Source organism: Zonotrichia albicollis, chromosome Z, assembly GCF_047830755.1.
Source record: "Zonotrichia albicollis isolate bZonAlb1 chromosome Z, bZonAlb1.hap1, whole genome shotgun sequence".
In the NCBI taxonomy this organism is placed as follows: domain Eukaryota; kingdom Metazoa; phylum Chordata; class Aves; order Passeriformes; family Passerellidae; genus Zonotrichia; species Zonotrichia albicollis.
The window spans coordinates 51,543,544-51,569,624 of NC_133860.1; the positions used below are offsets into that span (position 1 = coordinate 51,543,544).

The 26,081-nt window shown below is 41.7% G+C and overlaps 1 protein-coding gene across 3 annotated transcripts in view; it reads left to right on the top strand.

Moving 5' to 3' along the window:
- Positions 1-26,081, top strand: part of ADAMTSL1 (ADAMTS like 1) — a 394,276-nt gene that overhangs the window by 349,820 nt on the left and 18,375 nt on the right. For all 3 annotated transcript variants that reach the window (XM_074533419.1, XM_074533420.1, XM_014269810.3), the window contains 4 exons: positions 11,790-11,917; positions 15,337-15,465; positions 19,806-19,985; positions 21,827-21,961. In XM_074533419.1, the coding sequence (XP_074389520.1) occupies positions 11,790-11,917; positions 15,337-15,465; positions 19,806-19,985; positions 21,827-21,961 (572 nt within the window). The remainder of the gene's footprint in view (positions 1-11,789; positions 11,918-15,336; positions 15,466-19,805; positions 19,986-21,826; positions 21,962-26,081) is intronic.

A 26,081-nucleotide genomic window follows, 5' to 3' on the forward strand; every position in this document is an offset into this window, starting at 1 on the left:
TCAGCTGTGCCAATGGAAGTTGCAGTTTAAGCAGACTTAGAGCGTACTGCTGTAAACTGCAAGGTCACAATGTAAATGTGTGGTGGTGTCTGGTATGTTTGAACTGTCCTTCAGCTCTGCAGTTTGTTTTCTTTGTACTTTGCCAACCACTGAATGGAGAAGAGGATTTGCCAGCCCACCTCTATCTTAATGGGAATAAGGAAATAATTTCTTGTACCAGTATCAGAGAGAGACCCTTCTTCTGAGAATGGCCAGAGAGCAGTGCTGAAGTTCCTCAGGTCACACCCTACTGAATATACTGAGATTTCAGAAGTACTTGGTTGCTATGGCAATTCTTAGAGTACAGGTTGCCAGTTTTAGGTTGGGTGACAGCTGCCTGTTTTGTATACACAAGCCACTGAGATAAAGGCATTCACTTTTACACATTGCAGCTGTGGATTTTGTCTGAGCCAGTGATGTCCAATAATGATGGTTGATATATGGCTCTGTTCTCATTGCCCCATTCCATGAGCTGTTTCATCCACCCAGAAGTATGACTCTTACTGCGTGGCTATCCTTGCAAAAATTAATTAATTAAAAAATTAATTACAGTCACAAAAAGATGCAACCTAGGCCCCTAAAAAATGCTGGTTTTCAGTTACTGAGTAGAATGAAAAGATATGACACAAATAGCTGCAACAGTTGAAAATATCTCTGCCTCCAGTAAAATATCCCCAACTTGTGTCTGCCTATTCAGTCTGAGTGCTTATTTACAGAAAAGTCCACACTCTCTCCTAAAGTTAAAGAGTCAAGTTAACACCAGCATGGGTTCTGAATGCCATTTCAAAATCTACTAGTATCCATACCAAAGCTATTGGACTGCTGTGTATGTTGGAAAATGTTTTATTTTAAAGAAAATTCAGATTAAATTCCTTAGGAAGCAGTTTTAAAAGTGAAAAATCTTTGAGGAATTTATGCACTGTTTAATAAGCCTTGCAAGTATGCTGCAATTTCTGTCACTGGGGATCCATTAGTGCTTGATAATTCAACTTCTCTAAAACAGGCATAAATTTTATAAGAGGACATGAAGCAGCATGTGAACAGTTAGTGGTATGGAGTTAGGTGTTTGTGAGGTGTTTGCTAGGTGTTTGTCTGATTTAGTCATTGATATATGTCCTGCAAAATATGTCTCTGTCTTGGAGGCAATGCAGTGTGGAGCAACTGAGATGAGACTGATTAAATATTAAGCTGTATTATTTTCAGTCCATAAATGAGATTCTGAAGACATGCTGGTGACATAAAGAATTGCTACAGCTGGTTGGTTTTTTTCTCAGCCCCAACAACTCAATACCAAACAAAAATAGCAATCTATGAGCAAATAGGGAATTCAGCCAAAATAATTCTATACAATGAGGAATGATAAAAGATCTGCTTTCAAGAAAAGCAGCTATGCCAAATTGTGATAAATTATGGAAAAGAAGACGACATTATGTTTGTTTGTAGAAAAGGACTTTAAACTTGGATTGAGAGGATAGGAGGATGGAGCTGTGTTGGAGTTTTATTTTTTTTAAAAGGCAAGTACCTACCTGAACTACCTCTATTTTTAAAATATTTGTGCTGGATCTTGAGGTGCCTTAAGCTGACAGAGAGAGGTTTATGTCAGGAGAGGTGATTAATAACAAACAAATTATGCATCCTCGTGTTTTATAAAATGCAATATTAGGCAAGATCTTTCCTCAGCCTGAAGATGTCAGAAACATTAATTAAAGCTATTTTAGGGGTCTTGTAAGCATTAGTTTGTTGTAGACTGAAGATCTGCCTACATACTATATTTGTAGACATGTAGACAGAACACACAGAACTTTTAAATGTCACAGGCTGTTCTAATTTGGGACAACTTCTGAAGATTTAATGAAGTCCATGTAATGATTGAAGAAGTTGGTGTTAAACTAAAAATTTATGTGTGAGATAGAGATGCATGCTAACATTAGTTCTGCAAGTAAAAAAAATCTGTTAGTTGCTGTCACCGTTAGCAGTGACTATCTAGTCAGCCCTGCTTATGACTAAGAAGTAAGAAAAACATCCTTGACAGCAAAAGTGGGAAGGCAATTATTTCAGCCATTGGTGGTTTTTTTTAGCTGTGAAAGCACAGATGCAATTTTAAAAGTATTAATGTTTGTTTTGCAAATGTGCATTTTTCTAAGCATTTATAATACTTGTTTAAAAATAGGCATCTCTTTTATTGATAATGACTATTTTTCTTATTACTCACAAAAGGGTAAAAAAATAATGTTATCTCTGGAGTTTTTCTCCTATAATAGATTTTGCTGGGTGGCCCTAATCTGGTTTGGTTTAGAGATCTACCACCCACAGTGTTGTACAAAACCAAATATCCGTGGCTTATTCGTCCATGAGACAACAGTTTTTATTGTGGTGATGGGAGTGTAAAGAAACTCATCAATTCCAGGATCTGTGAGCAGATTTCTACTGCATGTGTTTTACAGGCATATCCCTCCCCCAGTTTCACCCTTGCCACCCACTGTCAATCACAGCCTCAGAGTTTACAAGCAACAACTCCTGAAAGTTGCTGATGAGAACAGTAGATTTTATCTACAGTTCCAGCTAAAAAGAAAACTCAGAGAAAGGAGCAACAATCTTGAAACACAGTGTGATGAAAACAAGAGTACATGAGCACAAACCCATGGACTGAATTCTTGCTGAAGTAGGTGTATACCAGTGATGCAGCGCCCGATTTCGGGGAGAAAGCTTATCCAGGCTAGCTCAGTTTCTCCCTCGGGGCTGTGCCACCGAGTGCCCGCTCCCTGCCCAGTCACCGACCGGCAAGGGCAGCGGTGCAGCCAGAGGGTGGCCGACAGTTCTGACTGTGGGCAGATGGATTGGAGAACCAAGGGGCGAGATAAAGGAACAGGAAGGGTCCTTTGTATGTGTCTCCAAGAAGGCTTTATTCCGAAGGGGACAAAATACCCCTGCAGGGATGCAGTGACAGTAGAACCACGAACAGTACAATGTTACAACTTATAAAGGGAGGAAGCCCCAGGGGAGCAGACAACACAGTAACAAACATGGGGAGAACGGAGGAGGAGCACAAGGCAGGATCACATCGCCTCAAAACCAATGAGGGATACATGAGGAGAAGAAGACTCTCCCAGAACCTATAGGAATCCAGGGATTACATAGATGACACAGAGGGTTCTAGAACGAGAGGTTGGGATTCCACTTAAATGACAAGGCAAAGGGTAGGGCCACAATGATGGACATAGAAGGATCGGGAATTAGGGGTAGGTATTTGCACTGAGAGACAGGAAAGGGGGCAAACAGCATTGGGCTAAACCAGCTGTGAGGGGGTTGCTAGGAACAAACATACTGAATTCAAACATACTGAATATATTACAGCAATAACCAAAAGGATTATCACAACAAAGACTCACCGCCACATCTCCTCCTTTGTTTAGTTTTTTTGAGGAGCTGTGGGGAGGAGTGGTAGGCATCAAACTTGAGTCTCTTCCCACCACTGCTGTGGTGGGGGAGACCTTCGGTGGACAGTCTTTCTTGGTAGAATTCTTTTAGTGATGTTAATGACTGCAGAAAGAAGGAGAACTAAAACAACCCATAAAATAACTTCCACAATTAAGGACATCCACCTGGATGTGCCCCAGTTCTTAAATAGGTTTTGGAACCAGTGGCTGGTCTCTTCCCTTGATGGTGTGTATCATGTCTTTCATTTTGTTGACTAAGGCATGGATATTCTAGATTTTGTCTGTGATGTTAAAGCAACAGAGTCCTTCAAACTCTTCGCAGCCGTGCCTGTTCACTAGAAGAGTCTGAAGTCTGTGGCCACACAGTTTTGTAGTGTGGCCCGCCTGGTAGCTTCCTCATTCTCTAGGAGGTCACTGAGAGCAACTGAGGTCAAGTTGGCCTGTTTCACCCCCCAGCACTCTACGTGGCCCAATTCACCCAGCACTTTTTCTGCTGCTGCCCACAGTAAAAAGGCAGAGATGGCAGCTCTTTTTGGAAGTGATGAATGGACAATTTTGGAGTCGCAATGCTCGTCAGATTCTTTAATGCTACATTTTTGGACTGCCAAATGGTTAGATTTAAATTGCCAATTTAAACTTTGTGTTTGGTTTGGCAAAAACGGGGACAGCTGTACGATGGCGCGTGGGCCTCATATTAGATGAGAGGGCATTCCCGCCCAGGCCCTTTGCCCACAAATTAAAAAGACACCTTTTGGCAGCTTGAGCAGTAACTGATTTTCACTTGATGAGATATTCAGGTGTGTAATGGATTGACACCATTTTTCTGCCTGGAACTCTTTTTTATGGATCTTAACAGAAGTATAAGATTTAGGGTAATAAGGGGGTTTATAAATGAATTGAACACAATAGGGTGCAACAGAGGAACCAAGGAGTTCAAATTCAGTGGGCTCTTTTTCTAAATTGGGTAACTGAGAAGACCACCTGCACCATAAAACTAAAGAGTCTGTAATAGGAACGTAACATCAATAAACAAGGGGAGTATTTTTACTGATTTCATTAGTGAGGGCCTTGAGCTGAGTTGGATCCTGATTAAAGGAAAAGGGAATCCCCACCAGGCACATTGACACCGGGTCGTCCACAGCAGCTATAGACAGACACTGATGGTCTTGTTGAAGTGCATGGGCAAGGGTAACCCAGACATTGTCCTTCAGCTGCAGGACAATCCATACATCTGGGGACTGGTCAGGCAGCATCAGGAGCCACAGATGTCTCCACATTTTCATGACTAGAATGGATATTGCGTAAAGAAAAGAAAAATAGCATGTGTGAGACTCAACACAAACTTTCAGTAATTATGATAGAAAGAAAGCATAAAATTCATAATTCCTCCCCTTCTTCCCTGTGCCTTTTACGATTTGAGGCTACTGATACGTCAGTGGGATCGTTGGAAGGGGGTGGGGTGGTTGTGTTGCTGTCCTTGCCCCTGGATGGAATATGGGCTTGACATACTTGCATGGGATCCACCTAAGGCCCAAAAGAGTGGACATGCAAGCATATCCACACCCCAAGGTTATTAATTCGAAAAGCCCTCTGGTCTCATGGATCTCTGGATCTTTTCACCTGACTGGTGACTGCGCTTTGAATTCTAGCATCTTATTTTGATGGAAATGTCTTGTTACTGGGAGTTCAGGTTCTCAGTGGAGCATTTCAAGAAACTAATGGTGAACAGTGCCTTTGAGATCCTGATATGTGAGTATTTTATCTTAACATCCCCTATCTGATGTTCTAACATTTTCTTCAGATTCTGATGAGCTCATTCTATTATTGCCTGGCCGGTGGGGGAGTATGGAATACCCATCCAATGTTGAATCCCCCATTCCAGCAGGAAATCACCGGACACCCTGGAGGTATAGGCTGACCCATTGTCTGTTTTAATTACCCTAGGGATCCCAGGGTGGAGAAGGCTTGCACTAGGTGTTTCTGTGCATCTCCAGCCTTCTTCCTGGTGTGTGCACCAGAGAAAGTTACCACCGAAACACATACATCAGTCTTCCAAACTGGGGAACGTGGTTGACGTCTGTCTGCCACACCTTGCAACTTTAGAGTTCTCTCGGGTTCACCCCTGCCCCCATAGACAGTAATGAAGACTCCAGGCAGTTGGGGCATGGGGCCGCAATGGCTCTTACCTAGTCACACCTAAGATGGAGCTGATGGACCAGACCAGGCACTTTTTGATGGAAATGCTGATGGCTAAGTTTGGCCTGATGGAAGATGTTACCTTGGCCAGCCAGCTGCAATGGGGTGGCCAGAGCGTCAGCTCTTTGATTTCCCTCTGCGATGAAACCAGGGAGATCTCACATGCATTATGTAAAATGATTGCTGTCTTGGGAGTAAACCAGCTCTATAGGTTTTGAGAGCAACCTAAATATCACTGCAATCAAGACCTCCCTCAGCACTGCGTGCTCTGCCCTAGATGTATGCCGAATCAGTGACAATATTGATTGGCTCTGTGAATCTTTCAAAGACCCTGATGACTGTGTCCAACTCAGCTGCTTGAGGGGAGTCCTCAACAATCTTAACCTTGGCTTCCCTCTGCTGAGTTTGGGGGTCCTTCCAAGTCATTACTGACTTGTGAGAGCTCCCAGACGCATTGGTTAAAACTGTCAGGGCCTTAAGAGTCTTATGGCTTTGTTTCTCTTTTGAGACCAAATTAAATTCCGTGTTAAAGAATTTGTGGCCCGGGTTATAGATGGATAATTTTCCAGGGTAGCTATCAAGGATGAATTGTAGATTTTCATTATCTCTTAACAGTTGTTCTAAAGTCTCGTTGGTCAGTTTCCCAGTGGACAGCTTGATAGGTACATAAATACACACGAAATCACACTCTGCCAACAAACACATGTGCGCCCTGGCTTTGCTTATCAGCTTTTGTGGCCATGTGATGCTCTTGGGCAACTGATGGCCGAGGAACACCCACTCTGCGATTAAGAGGAGGTCCCTTTCACCTTTGTCCCACTGAAAAATCAAGCCATACAAGTGTGGCAGCTTCTCCAGGATGATAAAATTTAATGGAAGCTCCAGCCAGCAGCAAAGGGCCTGACAACTTTCCAGTGCCAGCTGGACCTTTCCCAGTGCATCTTTTCCCTCCTGGGTCAGAAGGCTCGGGGCATGCATCTCCTCCCCACCATAAGTTGAAAAGAGGAGCTAGATCTCCCATGATGAGCCCAGCCAGACACTGACCCAGTTCAAAGATCCACACAACTGATGGAGATCCCTGAGGTCTTGGGCTTATCATTGATCACCAGCTTCTGTGGTGTCATCATTTGGTTGATGATCTCAAGACCAATATACATCCAGGGTGGCAGCCTCTTCACTTTTTCTTGTTGAAACGCAAATCCTGACACCAACAAAGCAATAATGTGCCATCAAGAACCTGCGGAAGTATGTTGTTATTGGGAGCACACACTTGCACGTCATCCATATAATGGTAGATGACGCACTCCCCTGCTCTGGCACGCAATAGGGATAGGATTCTGGTGACGTACCACTGGAAGAGGGAAGAGGAGTTCTTCATCCCTTGGGAAAGAATATGCCAGTGGGTAGCACCTCATGGGAGCCTCTCGGTTGATGGAAGGAACCAGGAACTCCAAATGTGGGGCATTGGCTGGGTGTGGAGAAATTTGAAAGAAACAATCTTTGATATCAATTACTGCCAATTTCCAATCTTGCGGGAGCATTGAGGTGGATGGCATCCCTGGCTGGAGAGACACCATGTCTTTGATGACTTCATTTGTTTTTCTCAGATCGTGAAGGAGGCACCACTGTCCTTCCCCAGCTTTTTGATAACAAATACCGGGAATTCCAAGGGCTGCTTGTTTCTATGATATTACCTTTTACTTTCGACGAGCTGAGTGACTGCATTTAATTTCTGTTTGCTCAGTGCCCACTGATCTACCCAGACAGGTGTATCAGTGAGCCAGTTCAGTTTCTGAGTAGGGCACTCTTCATCAGTGGCCACACTCAAAAAACCTGGGGAGTCATAGGGATCTCAAGCCTGACTCCCCACTGGTTCATGGCGTGTCTCTCCCACAGAGTAAATTTGGAATTTAACATAAATGGGCATACTTGAGCCAATTGCCCATCAGATCCCGTAATTAGTACAATGCTCTTAGACTGCTTTGCCAATTAAATTCTCCCTACATCTTGAACCCCACTTGCCACATTTTGTAGTTCCCAGTGTGACAGCCATTTTTGCGGTGAAATGTCTGTCGCATCCGCCCCTGTGTCCATCATCCCTTGTAGTTGTATAGAATGCCCCCTACTCTTAAGGCTGCACCAAATGAGGGGCTTGTCCTCTCCCACTGCCTTGGTGTAATAAACTGAAAGGTCCAGGTCATCAAACAGCTGTTGAGCCAATGGAATGGCCTGAATGATGACCTGGCCTTTCAGGAAGAGGCAGGGATGGCAGGGATAGACACAACATGCCAGGAGAATGAGATACCCCAGAGTAGGTGGTATAACTCCCAGCTCAATCTTGGTCTTAGGGGGTGTGTGTCTCAAGTCCCTTACAACAAGGTACTTACAACCCCGCCAGTAGAGACCTTTGACCCTTTGGCAAATCACAGTTTCCTATCCTGGGTCTACATGGATTTCATGCCAGTACGGTAAAGAAAACATCATAGATTGGGTTAATTGAAGCCGGAACAGCTTTGTCTTGTCCTGGGAAGTGAAAAAAACAGAGGGACCATCATTAAGGTTTTCATTAACAACCACCCTGCACTCTGCACAAGGCAGTTCCAAGCTCCCACACTAGTTTTTTGGAGGGTTGTTTCCTCCCCTTCCCCCACGTCCCGTTCCCCCTCGTCCCCTTCCCCTCCTCAGTGGTACTGGAGGAGCATTCCCTAAAAACAGACAGTCCCAAATCCAATGTCCTGGTTGCTTGCAATGGAAGCAGTAATACTTCCTCGGTGGAGTGGCCGGTGGAATGGTGTCCATAACTGCGGCTGTCTTTTCTTTGGTGGTAACATTCTTCTGCTGTTCCACTGGTCTTGCCCTTGCTTTCTTAGTACACTCTTCATAATGATGTCTGATGAGGGTGGCGGTGTCAAGGGAGGGCAAGGATGATCTTTCTGCACTCCTCATTTCCATGACCACTTCCAGGATGATTTTTTCTTGAATTTCTGGTTTGGCCACATTCTGCTCAACAACCGCCCTGACCCTATCTACAAAATCCAGAAAGGTCTCATCAACCCATTGTTTCAAAGATATAAAACTGGGCAAGGGCTCTTTTGTTGGCATAATTTGGAATGCCTTTTGAGCAGCTTCCTTTATACTGCCAAGGACAACTTTAGGGATTTTTTTCAGTTTGCTTCCAAGCCAGTGCCCAGTTACCCTCTCAAACTAGATGACTTATTGTGGTGAGATTGTCATCTAAATCAGTTGCCGTTTCAGTGTTATCCCAAAGCTGAGGGAGGAGGTCAGCAAGCAGTCCCTTCCAGGCCTTGAGCCACAGCTGATACTGAGATGGTGTGAGCAGGCTGGAAAAGATTTGTTTTAGATGACCCGGAACAAAGGTGTTTGCCAATAACATTGTTCTTAAGGGGCCCTTGAAATATTCACTGTGCCAGCCAACCTCCTTCTGAGTCTTGTACAATTCTATGATGTTCTGGTAGGAGAAAGGCACCCACTTGGGATGCCTCTGCTACCGTCATAAGTTAGGGGGCAGAGATGACATCACTGTCATTGTTCCACCTTCGGTTTCCCACTGCCTCACCCACAGCCCCCACATCGCCGTAGGAACCAGAAGGATAAGCGTGGGAAACTGGAAGTGGGTGGAGCTGGCAATGGAACCTGGAGCCAGAGCCAGGACTAGTTTGGGTGGAGCAACTGAAGGCAGTGGGAACTGGGGATGGAACTTCCGGAGGAGGAGCGCTGGGAGGACCCATGGGCGGAGCCAAATGGATTGACACCAAGGAATGGAAGGAGTCAGGAATATAGGAGGGGTTTGGGGGCAGGAAGGGGCAGGTTTAAGAGGATGGGACAGGGAGAAAGGGATTGTGAGGAGAAGAAACACAAGTGAGGGGCCACTTCATGTGGTGACAGTCATCTTGTGTTCCTTTTTTAGCATTCAGGAAGGTGCCATCTTGGAGATAAACCGGGGAATTTATAACTGGAGAAGAGGGTGAGGTTACGGGGACTGGGAAAGGATCCCTGACAGTGGAGCCAACACTGTCAGGGCACAGATACTGAGGAGGTTTTGGGGAACCAGGGAGACAATCCATGACTTGGGGGGTGCCCTGTGCCTTCTCTGGGTGATTTGCTCCCCCCAGTCTACCCAATATGGAACAAGGGGGATGAGGAACAGGGGATGAGGAACAAGGGGTGTTGGAGTGAACTGGGGATGATATATTTGTTTGTTTCTCCACTTTCCTTCCAAAATCTTTTGTAATTGATTGCATTTTAATGAAAAGATGAAAAAATTCCTCCCCAGTGAGTCGCCCTCTTTAGTTTTTATTGTGAGCTTGGCTCCCACTCCATTCCAAAATGCAACCATCTTAACATCTTGGGGGGTCACATTTGGAAAATGGAAAAACAACCATCTTACAAATCTCTTCAATTGGCTCTTAGAAAATACCATTCCCCCACTCTCCAGGGAACTCACAACTTGGACATAAACTTCCTGCTGTGGGGTTGACATTCTGGCACCCATACTGCCATCACAACTTTTTCCTCCAAACTTCCACGGCTCAAAGGAGCAAACTAAAGAAAAAGGGTCCAAGGAATCATCAGGGGTGGGATGCTAATGCAATGCACCACACTTCCCCTAACCTGGGAATGCACCCATGAGCACCCAGCTGGGTCTGTCCCAGCTGCTGGGATACTGACCAATCCAATGATCTTCGGAAAGAAAGACGTAAGGAATGGTCCTCACCCAGGAAGGGGTCCTCCTTATGTCCACCACAACACATACAAGGTTGTCCCTTCCTCCCCTGGGAGCCGCAATGACCAGAAAGCAGGTGAGCTGCTCAGGGGTTCTGATGATCCAACAAGCTTTACAAACCCAACACCTCGGGTCAGAGGGACAGCTCTTGCTGGGGTCTGGCCACGAGAGGGAAGGCTGCACGTTGGGTGCCAAGCAGACACAGCGCCCGATTTCGGGGAGAAAGCTTAGCCAGGCTAGCTCATTTTCTCCCTCGGGGCCGTGCCACCGAGTGCCCGCTCCCTGCCCAGTCACTGACCGGCAAGGGCAGCGGTGCAGCCAGAGGGTGGCCGACAGTTCTGACTGTGGGCAGATGGATTGGAGCACCGAGGGGCGAGATAAAGGAACAGGAAGGGTCCTTTGTATGTGTCTCCAAGAAGGCTTTATTCCGAAGGGGACAAAATACCCCTGCAGGGATGCAGTGACAGTAGAACCACGAACAGTACAATGTTACAACTTATAAAAGGAGGAAGCCTCAGGGGAGCAGACAACACAGTAACAAACATGGGGAGAACGGAGGAGGAGCACAAGGCGGGATCACATCACTTCAGAACCAATGAGGGATACATGGGAAGAAGAACACTCTCCCAGAACCTATAGGAATCCAGGGATTACATAGATGACACAGAGGGTTCTAGAACGAGAGGCTGGGATTCCACTTAAATGACAAGGCAGAGGGCAGGGCCACAATGATGGACATGGAAGGATCGGGAATTAGGGGTAGATATTTGCACTGAGAGACAGGAAAGGGGGCAAACAGCATTGGGCTAAACCAGCTGTGAGGTGGTTGCTAGGAACAAACCATTCAAACATACTGAGTATATTACAGCAATAACCAAAAGGATTATCACAACAAAGGTGCACCACCACATACCAGGACCTTATGAGTTATAGCCCTGCAAAACCAGACAGTGAAAAGAAGCAGCTCACAAGAGCACTAAGACCATATTAATTGTGTTTAACCATAGGCAGTACACTGAGCTCATGGTAGGCTGCTCTTACTGGAGAGGAAACAAACGGTGGGTTCAGCCCAAGGAGGAGCTGAGAACTCCTCTCTATCTTCACTGATTATTAGGGTCTGATTACTAAGCAGTCTTTCTTTAATACACATATCAGCAGTAGAGGAACTGGGAATGAGAATAAAATTTAATTTAAGTAATCACAACTTACAGTCTCAATGTAAGAATTTAAATTTCTTCATAGATTTTTACATTGAACCCAAAGGCCTGATCTATGAAAAATACTACCTAAACCTAAAAATTCCCAGTATATATGTTCATGTTCACATGGACTAAGAGACTATTACATCTTTATTTCTTTCTGCTTTATGCCAGGTTGCTCCTTCAGCCTGATGACTCTTTGCAGATTCTAGCGCCTGTGGAAGCTGATGTGGGTTTCTATGCTTGCAATGCATCCAATGCCCTAGGATCTGACTCTGTCTCCATTGCTGTCACATTAGCAGGTAATAGTTTAACCTCTGTGTTTGCAGGATTGTCTGTGTTACTTGTGTGAATCTGGACAGTTGTTTGTGGGGGAACAGATGGCTGCTAAAGTTATGTAACATGCATCAACAGAAGTATACTGGTGAAAACACAGGGTGTGAGCTCTGCAAAAACCCAAGGCTTTCATAGATCGTTTGTGAGATTTACGTGTCTCTGCAAGACATCAATGCTTTTTCTTACTTGCATCTGACATGCTCTTAAAACAGTGTCCTGGTTATTTGCAGCCTGTAGGGGCAGTGCAGTCCAAGCCTGCCAACTTCTGTGCTTCATTTTAAACATAACACTGATCTCTTCAGTATAACAGATGGATTGCAGGAGTTACTCAGGTGTACATTAGGCAAGCAAGAAAACTTCCAGAGCTGAATCTTGTACAGGATCAAACACTGTATTGTCCTCAATCACAAGCGTGGCTGACACTGTTTCAATTGTAGCAAATAGAGGTTCTCAAAAAATTAGACTCGGTGTTTTTATTCCTCTAGTAGCAGATTCTAAAGCAGACTAAATATCCTGTGCTGGTTTAGAATTCAATTCTAAAGAAAACTCATCCAGATAAATGCCGGTGGCAAAGGGAGTCAGAAGTGTGAATCCAGCTTCTTCGTGGTTCCCGAGCAGACATGGTCGGCAGGCTCACCTCCACATCAGGGCTAGCGGAAGGGTGGAGCAGCAAACGTGAATGAAGAGCTGTTAAGATACAGGAACAGAACAGACAATGACAGCTATTGATTGTGACAGGGCAGAGAGGTTTTACAGAAGGAGGATCCCGTTTATCACCAAGGCAAAAGTAAACATGCTAAGAATACTGAAAGGCTTATTAATTTTGCAGACTTATCCATTTCACTGCTTCAGCATGTGAAAGTGCTTGGAGGCTTCCAATGCATAGGCAGCAACCATCAGCTGCCATTGTATCCATGTATGACTAGAGGAAGGAATAGCTGTTGATAAGCTTTAATTTAAAAAAAAAATTACACCAAACACAGAGAAGATTTCAGTTGAGAGAAGCATAAAGAAAATGTAATAAGGCAACAGTGGATAGCAGTGAAGCTTAGAAAATCAGTATCTCAACTAGAAAGAGACTTTGTTTTGTCTTTTAGCAGAACAGGTGACTCTTCCAGAGCAAAAAGAAAAATCTGCATCAGAGCTACAAATTACCAGTAGGCAAAACTGAAGAGACTGATCCTTTTTACACTACTACTATCAGAAATAACTTTGCTGAACTCCAGGCATCAAGGTAGTAGTGCTGCTGTTAGGGTAGTATCATATTTTAGAAGTACCAGCTCACACTAAACCTACTATGCTGCACCAGCATGAAGCTGAGCATGAGATTAAAAAATCATCAGTCAAAACCGCTGTTCTGTCCACATTGTTTAGTGAGTGTAAAAGGCATCGTTTTTGTACATGTTGTGGCAATATTTTTGTATAACACTGTAAAACTAAAGTGTTAGGTCTATATGTCACACAGGAAGACTTTAGCTTTTTAATTATAATTAATTATCAAAGCTATTATTTAAACATTTAGGTGAACTAACATTCATGCTTCCCAGACTCAAGCAAAACTCCTCTTAGGAACTGGTATACTTTTGCATCTCACATCTAAGGTAAAAAGCTGAACAGCCTATAAAATGAGACCATAAATATCAAAGTGAAGTACTGATCAGTTCTTGGAACAAATTAACAATCTTTTTACCATAATGGGTGTATTTTCTCCAAAAAACATGGAAAGCTGAGATCATCTTAGAGGAACCAAGAGTGGGGATGAAAGCTTATTTCATTAAAGAATTTTCTGATTCATTTAACACATGCATGGAAAAAAAAGACAGTGGAATATGCTCCTTTTTTGTTTTCACAATGGTTTCCTACTTGTTAATGGGTTGAACAGCTAAAAATTAAACAACTAAAATTTTTAGTCTTGTGGCGGGGTTATGGAAACCAATCAGGAAAATAAAAGGCTGATGGATAGCTGAAGAATTTTTCTTTTCTTTAGACTTTACCAAAAGAATCAAAACTTTTGGAGGTATTCAAACAATAAAACATAGTCTTTTACTTAGCTATTCTTGGGTATTAAAATAATCAAACTAAAAAAATGTGAAGTAGAAAAAAATACCAAACTGATATGACAGGAGTTACAGATGAAGGTTATCTTTTAAAAGGCCTGGAAATACAGCTATATGGAGAGATTTATATTTAAGACTGACTTAAATTTTCAGAACTCTCCATGAGCTCAATGAAATCAAATTATTTTTCTCAGATCCATCTTTTCTTCATTGGTCAGTGCCAAATTAACATACAAATAAAACTAGTGATAGACATTAGCCTGAAACTTCAGCTTTTGGCGTCGCATAAGGATATCTGGTTTTGTATCTGACCAGTTATTTCAAATGGGGGGAAAAAAGGTGTTTATAGATTTTTAGAAAATTATGTGTTTGAAAATGCAACACTGAGCCAAAACCATCGAAGTCTCATGTGATTTAAAGCACTTCTGTTATCTTCTGCTATTCTGGCAATATCCTGACTGCAGAGCACTTTCTCTGAGGCAGGGGAGCACCTTAATTCAGCTCTTGTCAGCTCTGCTGCTTTAGTGCTCTCTCTCAAAGCTAAGCTGGCGGACCCCTGACCTGTTTTGTGAGCATCCCTTTACAGTAGCCCTACAAAAGGATATGCAGAAGGTTTCTTGAGCCACTGATGGTGGATAACTTCATAAGAAATCACAAAGACACAACAGCAGCAAAACACCTTGACTTGCTATCACCAATGTTGAAAGTACACTTTATTGTGGTCAAAATGGTAGCTGTATTAGAGATAAATCCCTTCCCATCAGATAACCTGTTTTGTTTAATCAGAAATGTGTAGTATCAGTGTATAACATTAATTCAGTTTTTATCCCTCATTTTCTTCTGCTGGCCATTATGAGTAAAGGTCTTCCCCACCCTGGTGTTTCCCCTGTTGTTTAAAGAAACCATGATCAATGTGTAGAAACAGCTTGCGTGTTACTCTAGACTTTCTCTGCTGTGCTTGTAGCCATCACTCAGGCTCCTGGGGTTGGTCTTTACCAAGGGGGGACGGTGCACTGCGGCGCCAGGCAAGCGTCTCACTGCAGCTCCAGCTGTGCTGGTGGTAATTGATTCAGCTGTTCTCGTGCATGTCCTTATGGCTTCAATGCAATTCTGCCTCTGCTTCAAGCATGCCTTTTCTTTTTTCAAAACAGCTTTACCCATGGACTTTGGTGACACTGAAATATTGTAAAAAGTAGGTGGCCTTACACTTCATTTTCTGTTATCCACCTGCTTGTCGTGTCTACTTTTACAAAGAGTGTTCCAGCCTGACTATCCCATTGTGACTCTGATATGCTTGTTACGATAAACTGTGATGCTTCTTTTTGCAGGAAAGCCACTGATAAAGACATCAAGAGCTACCATGATCAACACTGAATCACCTGCTGTCACTGTTGATATTGGAAGCATGCTGAAAACAATCCAGAAAGCAAATGTTAGCATTAACTGCCAGGTTGCAGGTAAAAAATTATTCTCTCCTGTGCAGGTGCCTTTGGCTGTAAATTTCTGTGGGATTCTTTGCTGAATTGCTATCTCCAGTTGCAGCTGAGTGAAATTGCAAGGTTCTCCTAGCTCTTGGACAAACTTCATTGCTTCCATTAATTCTTATCACAGAACTTGTCTTCCTTTTATCCGTATCAAACAAGGCAAGTGTAGTGGCTTAAGAAAATTGGGCTCAAAAAAAAAAAACCCTGAGTCAATGTGACGGGCATCAGTGTAAGAGATACACAGTGTGGTGTGGCTGCAACAAAACTGATACACATGGCTACCGGTTGGGGATGTTCAGTGACAATATACAAGCATGGACTGACTAATTTTGTCACTGATGGGGACTTTAAAAATCACTCCAGCTAGTTTCTTATTTTTCTGCCAAACTTATTTTACATTAAAGGCATATTAGCACTTTTTTTTCTGGTTTTTTTTTTCTTTTTTTTTTTTCATCTTGGAATTGCAGGTGTTTAGAGGAATTCTACTGAAACAGGATTTTCCCTAAAACTGTTTTCCAGTCAGAGACTAAATATCCCTCAGTCTTACAGTGACAGTTTGCCTCTTTCCAGTGGTAACCAAAATAGGTGGACCTTATCTGTGTGTGGCAGTCCTTATGGCTGTTTGGAATGACGTTGAGATCAGGAGGAGGAGCTGGGAAATCTCTAAAGACCTGGGGCCATACCATGGTTTCATTACACTTTTATGCATAGTATGACACACTCTTGCAATCAGACTGGTGTTCAGTGACTTTCAAGGAAGAAGATGAAAATGATACCTCTTTTTTTTTCCCAGGCCTCACCATGCTCACCTGCATGGACACTGTGTGAAAGAGACTAAACATTACATTAACACCAATTATTTTGTATTTGTCTCTCTAGGTTCTCTTAGCTGCCCAGGCACATAACACACAGATTCAGACAGTTATTGGTGATCTGAGTGTAGCCATTTCTCTTCACCAAAAGCACCATGTGAACAACAGAATGTGACTAAATAAAGTTTCCACAGTGCTTATAGTATCAGAAAACTACAGGAGAGAAGCACAAAATGGTCAGGGGCACAAATTCAGAGTCTTTTCTGAGAGGAAAATAATCTCTAGCAATTTTGTGAAACTCACCCACTATGACAACATCCAAAATGGAAAATTTTAGTTTCTTGTCTTCTTGTCTAATAGAAAGCTTTTTGCTATCTAGTATCTGTATGTTGGAGTCTTCTGTGACAGAGAAAAAACTTCCTTAAATCCTAATTTTCTCCATGGGTGAAAAAAAATCCGCTGCTGCCTCTGCGAAAAATGTTAACTATGTTGACACCAGAGGGTAATGCCCTTGAAATTATCATAAAATCACAAGCCCCAAGCTGTGATGTTACAAAGGGAATAAGAGAGTGAGTAATGAGGACAGATATGTTTTATGGGCACTGGAATCCTAATTTCATAAAAATAGTGTTAATAATTCAACAGCAATTACAAAAAAAGCTACCTTGAGGAATGATCCAAGAACAGGAATTTCTATCAGCTGTCTCACCTACACCTGGAAAATGCACTAGCTCATAAAGTCTGTAACATAGTATGAGAATAAGTGTAATTTTCCTCCTAATGTAAGCACAAACTTTTTGATTTAGCTCTATGATTATTCACCTTTTACATAGTTTTGATCACCCTTAGAACAATCAATTCTAAGGATAAGAGTGACATGCGCTACTTCTGCAGTCAGCAAATGTGTTGTATACTAGTGATTTCTTTTGGGTAGATAAACTTTACATCTGTATAGTTTGCCAAAGCCCCCCAGAAAACATTAACAATGAAATAGCTACTAAATCATAGTAAATTAACATGCAACAGTTAATGCAATAGCATCTGGCAATAAAAAATAGATTAGTATGTGAGAGCAAAGTTAACACAGTTAGAAAGCAAACTAGTTAGAAAGCAGATCCAGAAATTATGTGGAGACTTGTCTGGATAAAACAGCTCTTCACACAGTCTTGTAAAGCTATAGTTTTTTTCCTTCTAGTACTTCCTCTCTAGTCATATCAGGATGTCCTGAGCCAGCAGAACCAATGAGAGTTCTAGATCAGTTCATCCGATTAATATGAGCTGTGTTTCTATCACTGCGCTGTACAGCCTCTGGTAGAGGACCATGCGTGTATTGGATCTGGATAGCTCAGCTCACCTAAAGACACATTTTTACTGAGTCAGCAAGACAGCAGAATAAGTACTTACAAGAGAAATATTAAGTCTCAGTTATGGTATTCTCTAAAGCTGCGTTTTCTGTCAAGTGCCAGAAATACACACTTGCTGCTGGCACGTGTTGATAAATCTGGAGGAGTTTCTAAAAATAAGAGATAATGGAAGAGTACACAATCAAAGCCTAGGGAGTAATCCTATATTGCTTTTCAACTTCTTAAGACAGGCATAAGCACTGTCAAAGTCTGTCTTCTGAGTGGAAATCTATAGATATTAACTAAAAGACAGGGGGATATAGAGTCATTCAGGATGCATTAGAGTTAATTGGCATGTGATGTGATTTATGTCAAGATGAAGCTCTATTTATTTTAGTTTTACCACAAAGACAGTGTCATGGTTTTGATCAAGATTGTAAGCCAACAGTATTTCACTTGACATAAAATAATTTCTTTGTCTATAGAGGTTAAGGAATATATTTAACTATAGTTGGGTGATTATTGTCAATTCCAGACTTCTCCAAAACTAATCCTAGGGGAACTCCCACTCAAAAGTCAGTCAAAAGTCTTCCAGATGCCTGTGACTGCCAGCTGGAGGATTTGCTCCAAGCCTCAGAAAGCCAATAGCATTTTTGGTGTGGGTAACTTTACTACTGTGCACCATTTCACTTAAAAATAGGATGTGAGAGCAACATCAGCATCACAAGGGAGCTTTCTGTTGATTTCAGTGCTTAAATAGTGCAGATATTCATTTACATACCAGAAACTTCAAGCAATATGGCCCAGACTGTTACTGAAAATACAGTTTGACATGTAAGAAAGAACAAGTTTTTTAAATCTAGTTTGTAGGGCATTCTGCAATGCTAAAATGTCATGTGCAATTAGTGACTGTCAAGTCAGAACAGGTTTAGAAGGGTGGCTTAAAATATGTTACCTTCCTGTCCTTTACGTCCTTGTATCTTTGTTACTCTAATTTGTAGTTCTCTCAGTTCTCCTAAACAGTCCTTTCCTCTGTATTTCACCTACATACTGAAGGTTTTATTTTCTAGTTCTTGCCTTGGTTTATGGCCCGTGTTTATTCATCAGCTATACCAGATTGTGAAATATTATTCACCATTTCAAGAATGTTGTGGCATTGGAAACTAGTCACCACTGTTAGAAACTTGTATTGCAATGATTCCTTTCTCCCTGAGCCACTGGTTTAGCAAAATTATCTCAATTAGCTTACACAATTCTGCTTACTAGTATTCCAGGTAGGCTTTTTGTGCTGGATACATGCACATGGATGGAGGGAAAAGCTGAAGAAGAATAGGCTTGGGTAATTACTCACTACCTAAAGTCTTGCCTGCCAGCAAAGTGAGTTCTGTTTCCAGCTGGCACCTCTCAGACTGAGTCTCTGTGATACTTGTGCAAGGGGAGCAGTCAGCCCTCTGTCCTCTGAGGCGTTGCCCAGCAGAGGCGGCTGAGAGGCTCTTGCCCTCACCCCTTGCAGCGGTGATGAGACACGGTGTGTTTGCTCATCCCTGTGCTGGCTGCCTCCTGCTCCAATCTCGAGGCTGCTTGTGTCACTGGAGGTGGGAGCTCGAAAGAAAATAAAACTGCTGCTCATTGACGTACGCTGCTCATCTTCCCCAAAGCAAACTGCAGGAACAGCTGTACCTGCAAATCTCCTGTTAGTGTGGGAACACTGAAGGCAGGGGAAGGACATGCTTGTAGAATGCAGTTAGAAAAACGTTTTTGTGGCATTGGTGTAGACAGTTTTGTAGGCAGAGTCTTCTAAATCTAAGAATCTTCCTTAGATTTAACAGCAATACCTCAACATTAAGGGGATCTCACTTTTAACCCCTGTTTCTTCTGCTGCTAGTGAAATGCAGAGTAATCTGCCTTTATAGACTAGGACTATCTGAGTAGCTGCCTGCGAGAAGCAAACTAGTTGTGTCTGTCTCTGTATTTATTTAGTTGTTTTATTTGAGTCGCTGCTCTATAGGACTGTGGCCATATGAAATCTTCCTTGACCCTTCCTCTTTTTCTTTAGCCTTCACTCAGTATTTCTCATTTCATCTTGAACTACTTGCCTTACAAATATTTTTGCCTTGTAATACTTGTGTTAGTTACACTTTGCCAATGTTTTTTCCAGGTGTTCCTGAAGCAAAAGTTACTTGGTTTAAGAACAAGGTCAAGCTGTCCTCTACTTACCATCTGCATAATGGTTTGCTGTTAATAGCAAATGTTTCTCTATCAGATCAAGGGTTATACTCCTGCAAGGCATCCAATCCCCACGGGGAAGTAACTGAAAGCTCCCAGCTGTTGGTTCTTGGTAAGTCCAGGGTATTTTGGTATTTTGGACTGGCAACAGCAGTAATGTGACTACTGGCACATCCAGATGACAGAACTAGTTGGTTGTTGTGGAAAGAGGAAATGGCATGCAGGCAGCCCTGTTCTAAGGAAAGCATCAGTCTCCATTTGTACTCTGGGCAGCATCATCTTAAGCAAGGTGATGGTAAAAGGAAAGCGGATAAGGAGAAAACATCTAAGGACAGAGATTGCACCTCCCAGTCCCAAGATACTCCCTCAGAATTGGTAGGTAAGAAAAGCATTTCTTAACCATGTCTTAAAGTGACTATCTTAAAATGAGAGTGATGGCATTTTTCCCTGTGAAGTGCTCTGTCTCTGCTGAGCAGTCTTCCCGTTCAAGGCTGTGTGATACTGACACACTTCACAAAGGTCCATAAAATCAGTGTGCTTCTAAAAAGTACATCTCAAGTTCTGTGAATGGTGAATTTTACTTTCCCCGTGCTTTAAAACACCAGACAGAAAGCCCATCTGTGTGATTTGAAAGAGAGTGGCAGCTGTGAGACGTGAGTGGAAGTGGTACCTGGTGGAAACTGGAATTGTGCGAAAGGCAATTCTGGGAAAGGCGTTTCCTTTCCTAGTAACTCATCTTCTATAATTTCTGCCTGCCTGGTAGATGACTGATCCAGACAGACTTTTTAAGTACTTTAGTAGTGCATTTGGTGGCGAAGTCTCAAATTTGGAAACCTATTCCCCACAACTGGGGCAATACCATTAGAGCATCCACTACAGCTCTCATCTTTCATAACTAGCGAGCTTCCAGAGGATGTATAACAGTGACATTTTCCCAGACAGTACTAAAAGGAAGGTTCAAACTTTTCTCCCACTAATCTGGACTGACTCTAGAATATCAGTCAAAAAAAAAATCTGGAAAAAAAATCAGCTGAGTTTCAGCCTATAAATAAATACTCCCAGGTGATCTCTAAATCCTTTTCTGATCATTATAGATGGCTTAGCTTTTAAAGATGGTAAGTTACTGTGAGTTATGCAAGCTGCTTATGTTTGTAAGCAAATTACATTTTTAGCTCCTTGATGGAACAGACAGTTCAGGTATCCTTCACCTGTGCTCCTGGTGCTGAGTGATACCAGCAGTAGAAAACTTGCATAATGGGTGCCGTGATCTAATTGAAAGGGGATGAAGCCACTGTTCATTTTGATCAAATATCACATCATTTTCATGACAAGCAGAATTGGGAATGCTAGGCGTTACCTCAATTTTTAAAATAGCATTGTGATTAGTAAACAACTAAATCCTGCAGTTCTCAGCATAGACTGATCCTCTTGAACTCTGAACTCTTAGTCCTTTGGAGTTCTGCCTAAGTATACCACAGGGTCTGGCAGCATTATAACTATATTTAATTAGGGCTTGATCCAAGTTGTAGCAGACACTAAAAGTTTTTCATTAATTGTCATGAACATTTCCTTCATCCTCTACGCTGTATATAATTGTTTTTTCTTCCAAGCTGCTGTATCTCCAAATACCATATAACTCTGTCATATATGAATAGGGACAACCAGAATGCTGTGGTAACCTTCAAAGATGATTTCTTCCAGTTTGTGGTCACAATGACACAGATGTTATTTTAATAATTTCTCCAGCACCTTACCTCACATGAGGCGAAGTTTCAGTAGTTATCCAGAGTTGCTTTATCTGCCCCTCTGAAATGGCACTGTTGCAGCACAGTGAAAATTGCAGCAATATCTGGCGAGGGGGAGGTGGGAGGGGTAGTGGGAGAAGAGGAGCAGGGTCTGTGTCCCAAGATGTTTTCTGCTATAGTGTTGCTCATTGTCCCAATCTGTTACCAGAGCCTCCACGACCTCTTCCTTACCTAGAAGACTTGACAGCAGTGCTTAGCAGTGCTGGGCCCAGCACCCATTCAGTGCTGACTTCTCCTTCAGGAACAAAACTGACTGTCAGTCCAGGGAGCTCTGCTCTAATAGGTAAGTCAAGTGCTTTAAGATTTTTAAATTTTAAAGTCTTTAGAGTTTATATTGCAATTACGCATCTGGTTGGCCTTTACATTAAGGATTTGGTTGTCCAGACATGGGCACTGAGACAAAAGACATCAAACAAATGATTTGTTGTGGGTCATAATCACTGCCAAATACTTTTTAGACCTCACAAATTTATTTTTAAAAAGAAGGTCCTTTAATTAGTCCAAAGCTGCATGCAGAATAAGGGGTCCATGGTGCCGCCCTTTATATATATACAGCACCCTGTAAGAAGCAGTTCCTGCCCTGGAGAGCTGGAATTATTCAACACAAAGACAGGGCAGACCAGAGTACTACTTGATCTAAAAGAAGAGACGTTGGTGGTTCTGTTTTAATTTTTCTTCTACATTTGAGTAGTTGCCTTTCCATATGCCTGCTACTCATGTTGTATATCCTTCTTCAGAGCCTTTCCCACAGTTTTGTCTATCCCTGTCTACATGTTTTGATCTTGCAAGCTCTCTGTTTTAATCTGTTCATTTTACTTCTCTTTCTTACTTCACACAATCAGTGCTTTGCATGAAGCCATATAAGGAATCATTCATCCCAAATGAATGCTTTTCTTCTTTTCATCCTTTTCTGCCTTCCATATAGCTTTACCCACTTTACACAGCAAGTTCTTGTAAACTCTAAACTCCTGTAAACTCCTTTCAGATATGTGGATGTGATTTGTTTGCAAAGTGATTGTCATTCTTTTCTAAATTTCAGGGTTTATTTATTTTATGATTTCATTTCACAGGCTGCTTTGAAACTCTATTAATTGTCAGGCTCAGATTGGCAAGCAGCTTCCCTAATGAACACATTACTGCATACCATGAAAACGAGTCAACCCTTCAGCTTCAGAACTATCTTTTCTCCTTTTGGGGGAAGGGATCTGAAACTTTTAGCAAGGGTTCTGCAGATGAGATGTCCTGAGTGTTAATACATCTCTGCACTTTCCAAAGCATTCTTTCCTCACATTTAATAGCAATTTTGAGATTTTATTTTCACAGTGGAGACATTCTATTTATGTGTTTCTTTTTGTGTGGTTTACTTTTCCAAGTATCTGCATACATCTGCATACATTTGCAATGGCTTTTAGCCTGCAGCTCTGGATTACATTTCTGCTTCCACAAAAACTGCATTGAAATAGTCCTCAGTGGGGAAGATGTCATAGGTATTTACTAGCATTGAGTAAATCATTTTGAGTATGGTTTTATTGTGCTCACTGATTTAAGACTGGGTCATACTCCTGTTTCATCCATTCCCTCTCAGATTTCCAAAAAGAGGACTTTAGGAGTTTCAGGCAGTTTTTATTGCTTAGAAGAAGTAATTGAATGACAAAGGGTTTTCTGCCCTGCATGTATACAACCACATCCAGATCAATTTCATTTGGCCCTGTTGCTCTGTACTGTGCTGTTTCACTTCATGGGCAAGGAAATTCCATGGATTGCAATTGCAAAATAGCAAACCAGCAAACCAATTCTTGAGGCAGTTCCGTCAACTTCACTGGAGTTTTACTGGTTTAAATTTGAACCTTGTTATTATTCAAACATAGGAAAATCTTCTGAGATATTTTTCCTAGCAAAATATCAGCATGGAGTAGGCTATCCAGTCAATTAGAAAATTGTCCATTGATTCTTTCCATTCTACTACCCACCCAATCAACCTTAATCCTGCTAAGCCTTTCATCATTTATTATGTTGAGGTGTTGGCTCTACGTTCTCTGGATGTCCCGTATAAGAACTATGGGTATATAAATTGCTATGTGTGAGATCCCTTATCTGTGCTACCGTTAGGTACCAGTATCTCTTGGGACTCAAAAGGTATTCAATTTGACATGTATTTGGAAATCTGGCATATGAAGAATTGTTGAGTAGCGAAGGAAATCAGGATATGTGCAGAGGAACAAAGTGAAATGTGAAGAAAAGGAGTGATAATGAGCTCTGGGTGAACATTTTATTTTACTGGAGTTAAAGACAACAGAGTGAAAAATGATGTTAGAAACCTGGATAAAGTCATGCATGGGTTTGCCAGAGTTTAAGAAAAATGGGAGTCAAAACTTCATTAATCACTGGTTTCATGCCTTGGGGGTTAAAAATGCAAACAGTAAATATTAATACAGTAATGGAAATCTAAAGCTACAGATGAGAACTTGCTTGGAAATTAACACATCTGCATCAAATATTTTAAAATTGATAAAATGAGCTACAAGGAAATAAATAGAACTTCCATGTTATTGTACATGCTATACATTATCTTTTACAAAGTGGATTTGTGCAATGCTTCCACCATCATTTCAACCATGTAAAATTGTTAACTTGCTGTCTGGAATCATCTCCTATGGGTTTCTTCTACTTAAATTCCAAGGGGGTTGCTGAAGATAAAGATCAGTGTCACAACACACGCATATCTGGTTTGGAGGTTTTCCTTCTTATTGCAAGAGAAGTCATTTATGTGCCTTCACAATAAAAGCAGGGGAAACTATCTGTTAAAAGACCCATGCCTTGCTCAACAGCGTCAGCAACATTTTTATCTTATATACTTCTTTTGCTTCTTAAGTTTTGATATTCCAGCCAGCTTTCTAGGCCCAACTCATCATTCAGTTGAAGAGCATGATGTAGATGGTGGCTTGCACAGAGAGATGCTTACCCTGCTCCTTCATGAATGTTGAAAATGTGCAGAGTACTGCAGTCTCCCCCAGTCCTCTCATTCATTATCAGGTTGCGTAGTAGTCACTTGTCTGTTACCTGCAGATCACACACCTGAAGGACAGGACTATCTCCAAAGCAGAGCTAGAACACCCATGAGCTTGGAAATATTTCTGGGTTTTACAGTATTGCAAATTTGCAGTCAGTGATGAGCCACAGACTGTCATGCACATGCTGATGTTCTTGGTTCATGGCAGACACACAAAAAGACTTTACATTATACATAAGATAAAACACAGTTGATTTCTGAAGTGACACAAATTTACATTTGTCTGGAAAGTTTTTACATTAGGTCTTAAACTTACTAGTGTTTCTGTCTTTGGGACTTTTTAAATTTTGATTACATTTGTCCTGAATGTTGGTGGTGAAAATGTTATAAGGAACATCGCTCTTTTCACCTCAGAAAAAGTATTTTGTTTGTCACCTGGTAAAAAATTTTAGGTTTTAAAAATATTCATGACCATCTGACTTCTGTCAATTCTGATTACTTCATGGTGCTATCTTTTGAAATTATATGAACATGCTAAGCTCATGTATTTTCAGTAGTTTATCAATGCTACAATTTTTTTACCAAGTCCTTAGACACATTTCCATGAGTCTTCAGCTCTGTAAATGTTAATAGTGGCAGGAACCAAGCTTGTAGGATCCAGTGTTCCTGACTTCTAAAACTCCTGCAGAAAATGCTTTGGGCCTGTCAAGAATATGTGCTTTCATTTGGGTGCAAGCTTGTTATTTCCTGTATTTGAATATAATTCAGTGGAAAACTAAGGATCTTACAGATCCTCATGGAGATTCACTACAACTTCTCATATATATTGTGTTATTATTGGAGACCAATAATCAGCAGACTTGGCAAAAGACACAAAATACGATTTTAAAATATGTCCTTGTTTCAGCACTGAAAAATACTGAACGTGTTGTAACTGTTTGTACAGTGAAAGATGAAGCTTTAATGACCCTGACATCTATACATTAGTTATATTTAAGCGAGAGTTCTGCAGGAACACTGGAAAAAGTTTCAGAAATAAATACTTCTAGGAATATGAACATGTAGTACTCCCTGTAAATTTTCAGACTGAATTAAAGAAGGCAGAAGAAAAATGGTATTGTTGGGAATCTGATAATATGAATAAATGGGGAAAAGCCTAGGCAATTATTTGAAGTCTGGTTCCCATCCCTCCTTACTTTTAAGGGATACTGAAAATTACTCTGAAGTTAGATCACAACGTGTATTTTTCTATGACCAGAAAAGTACAGTCAGTTGTAAAAAAAACCGGGAATACTGCTGCACTGTATTTATTGTGTTCTCCTTGATTACTTCCATATTTACTCACTTCACAAATTAGAACGTGATTTTACTGTCAGCACTGCAAACATAGTCC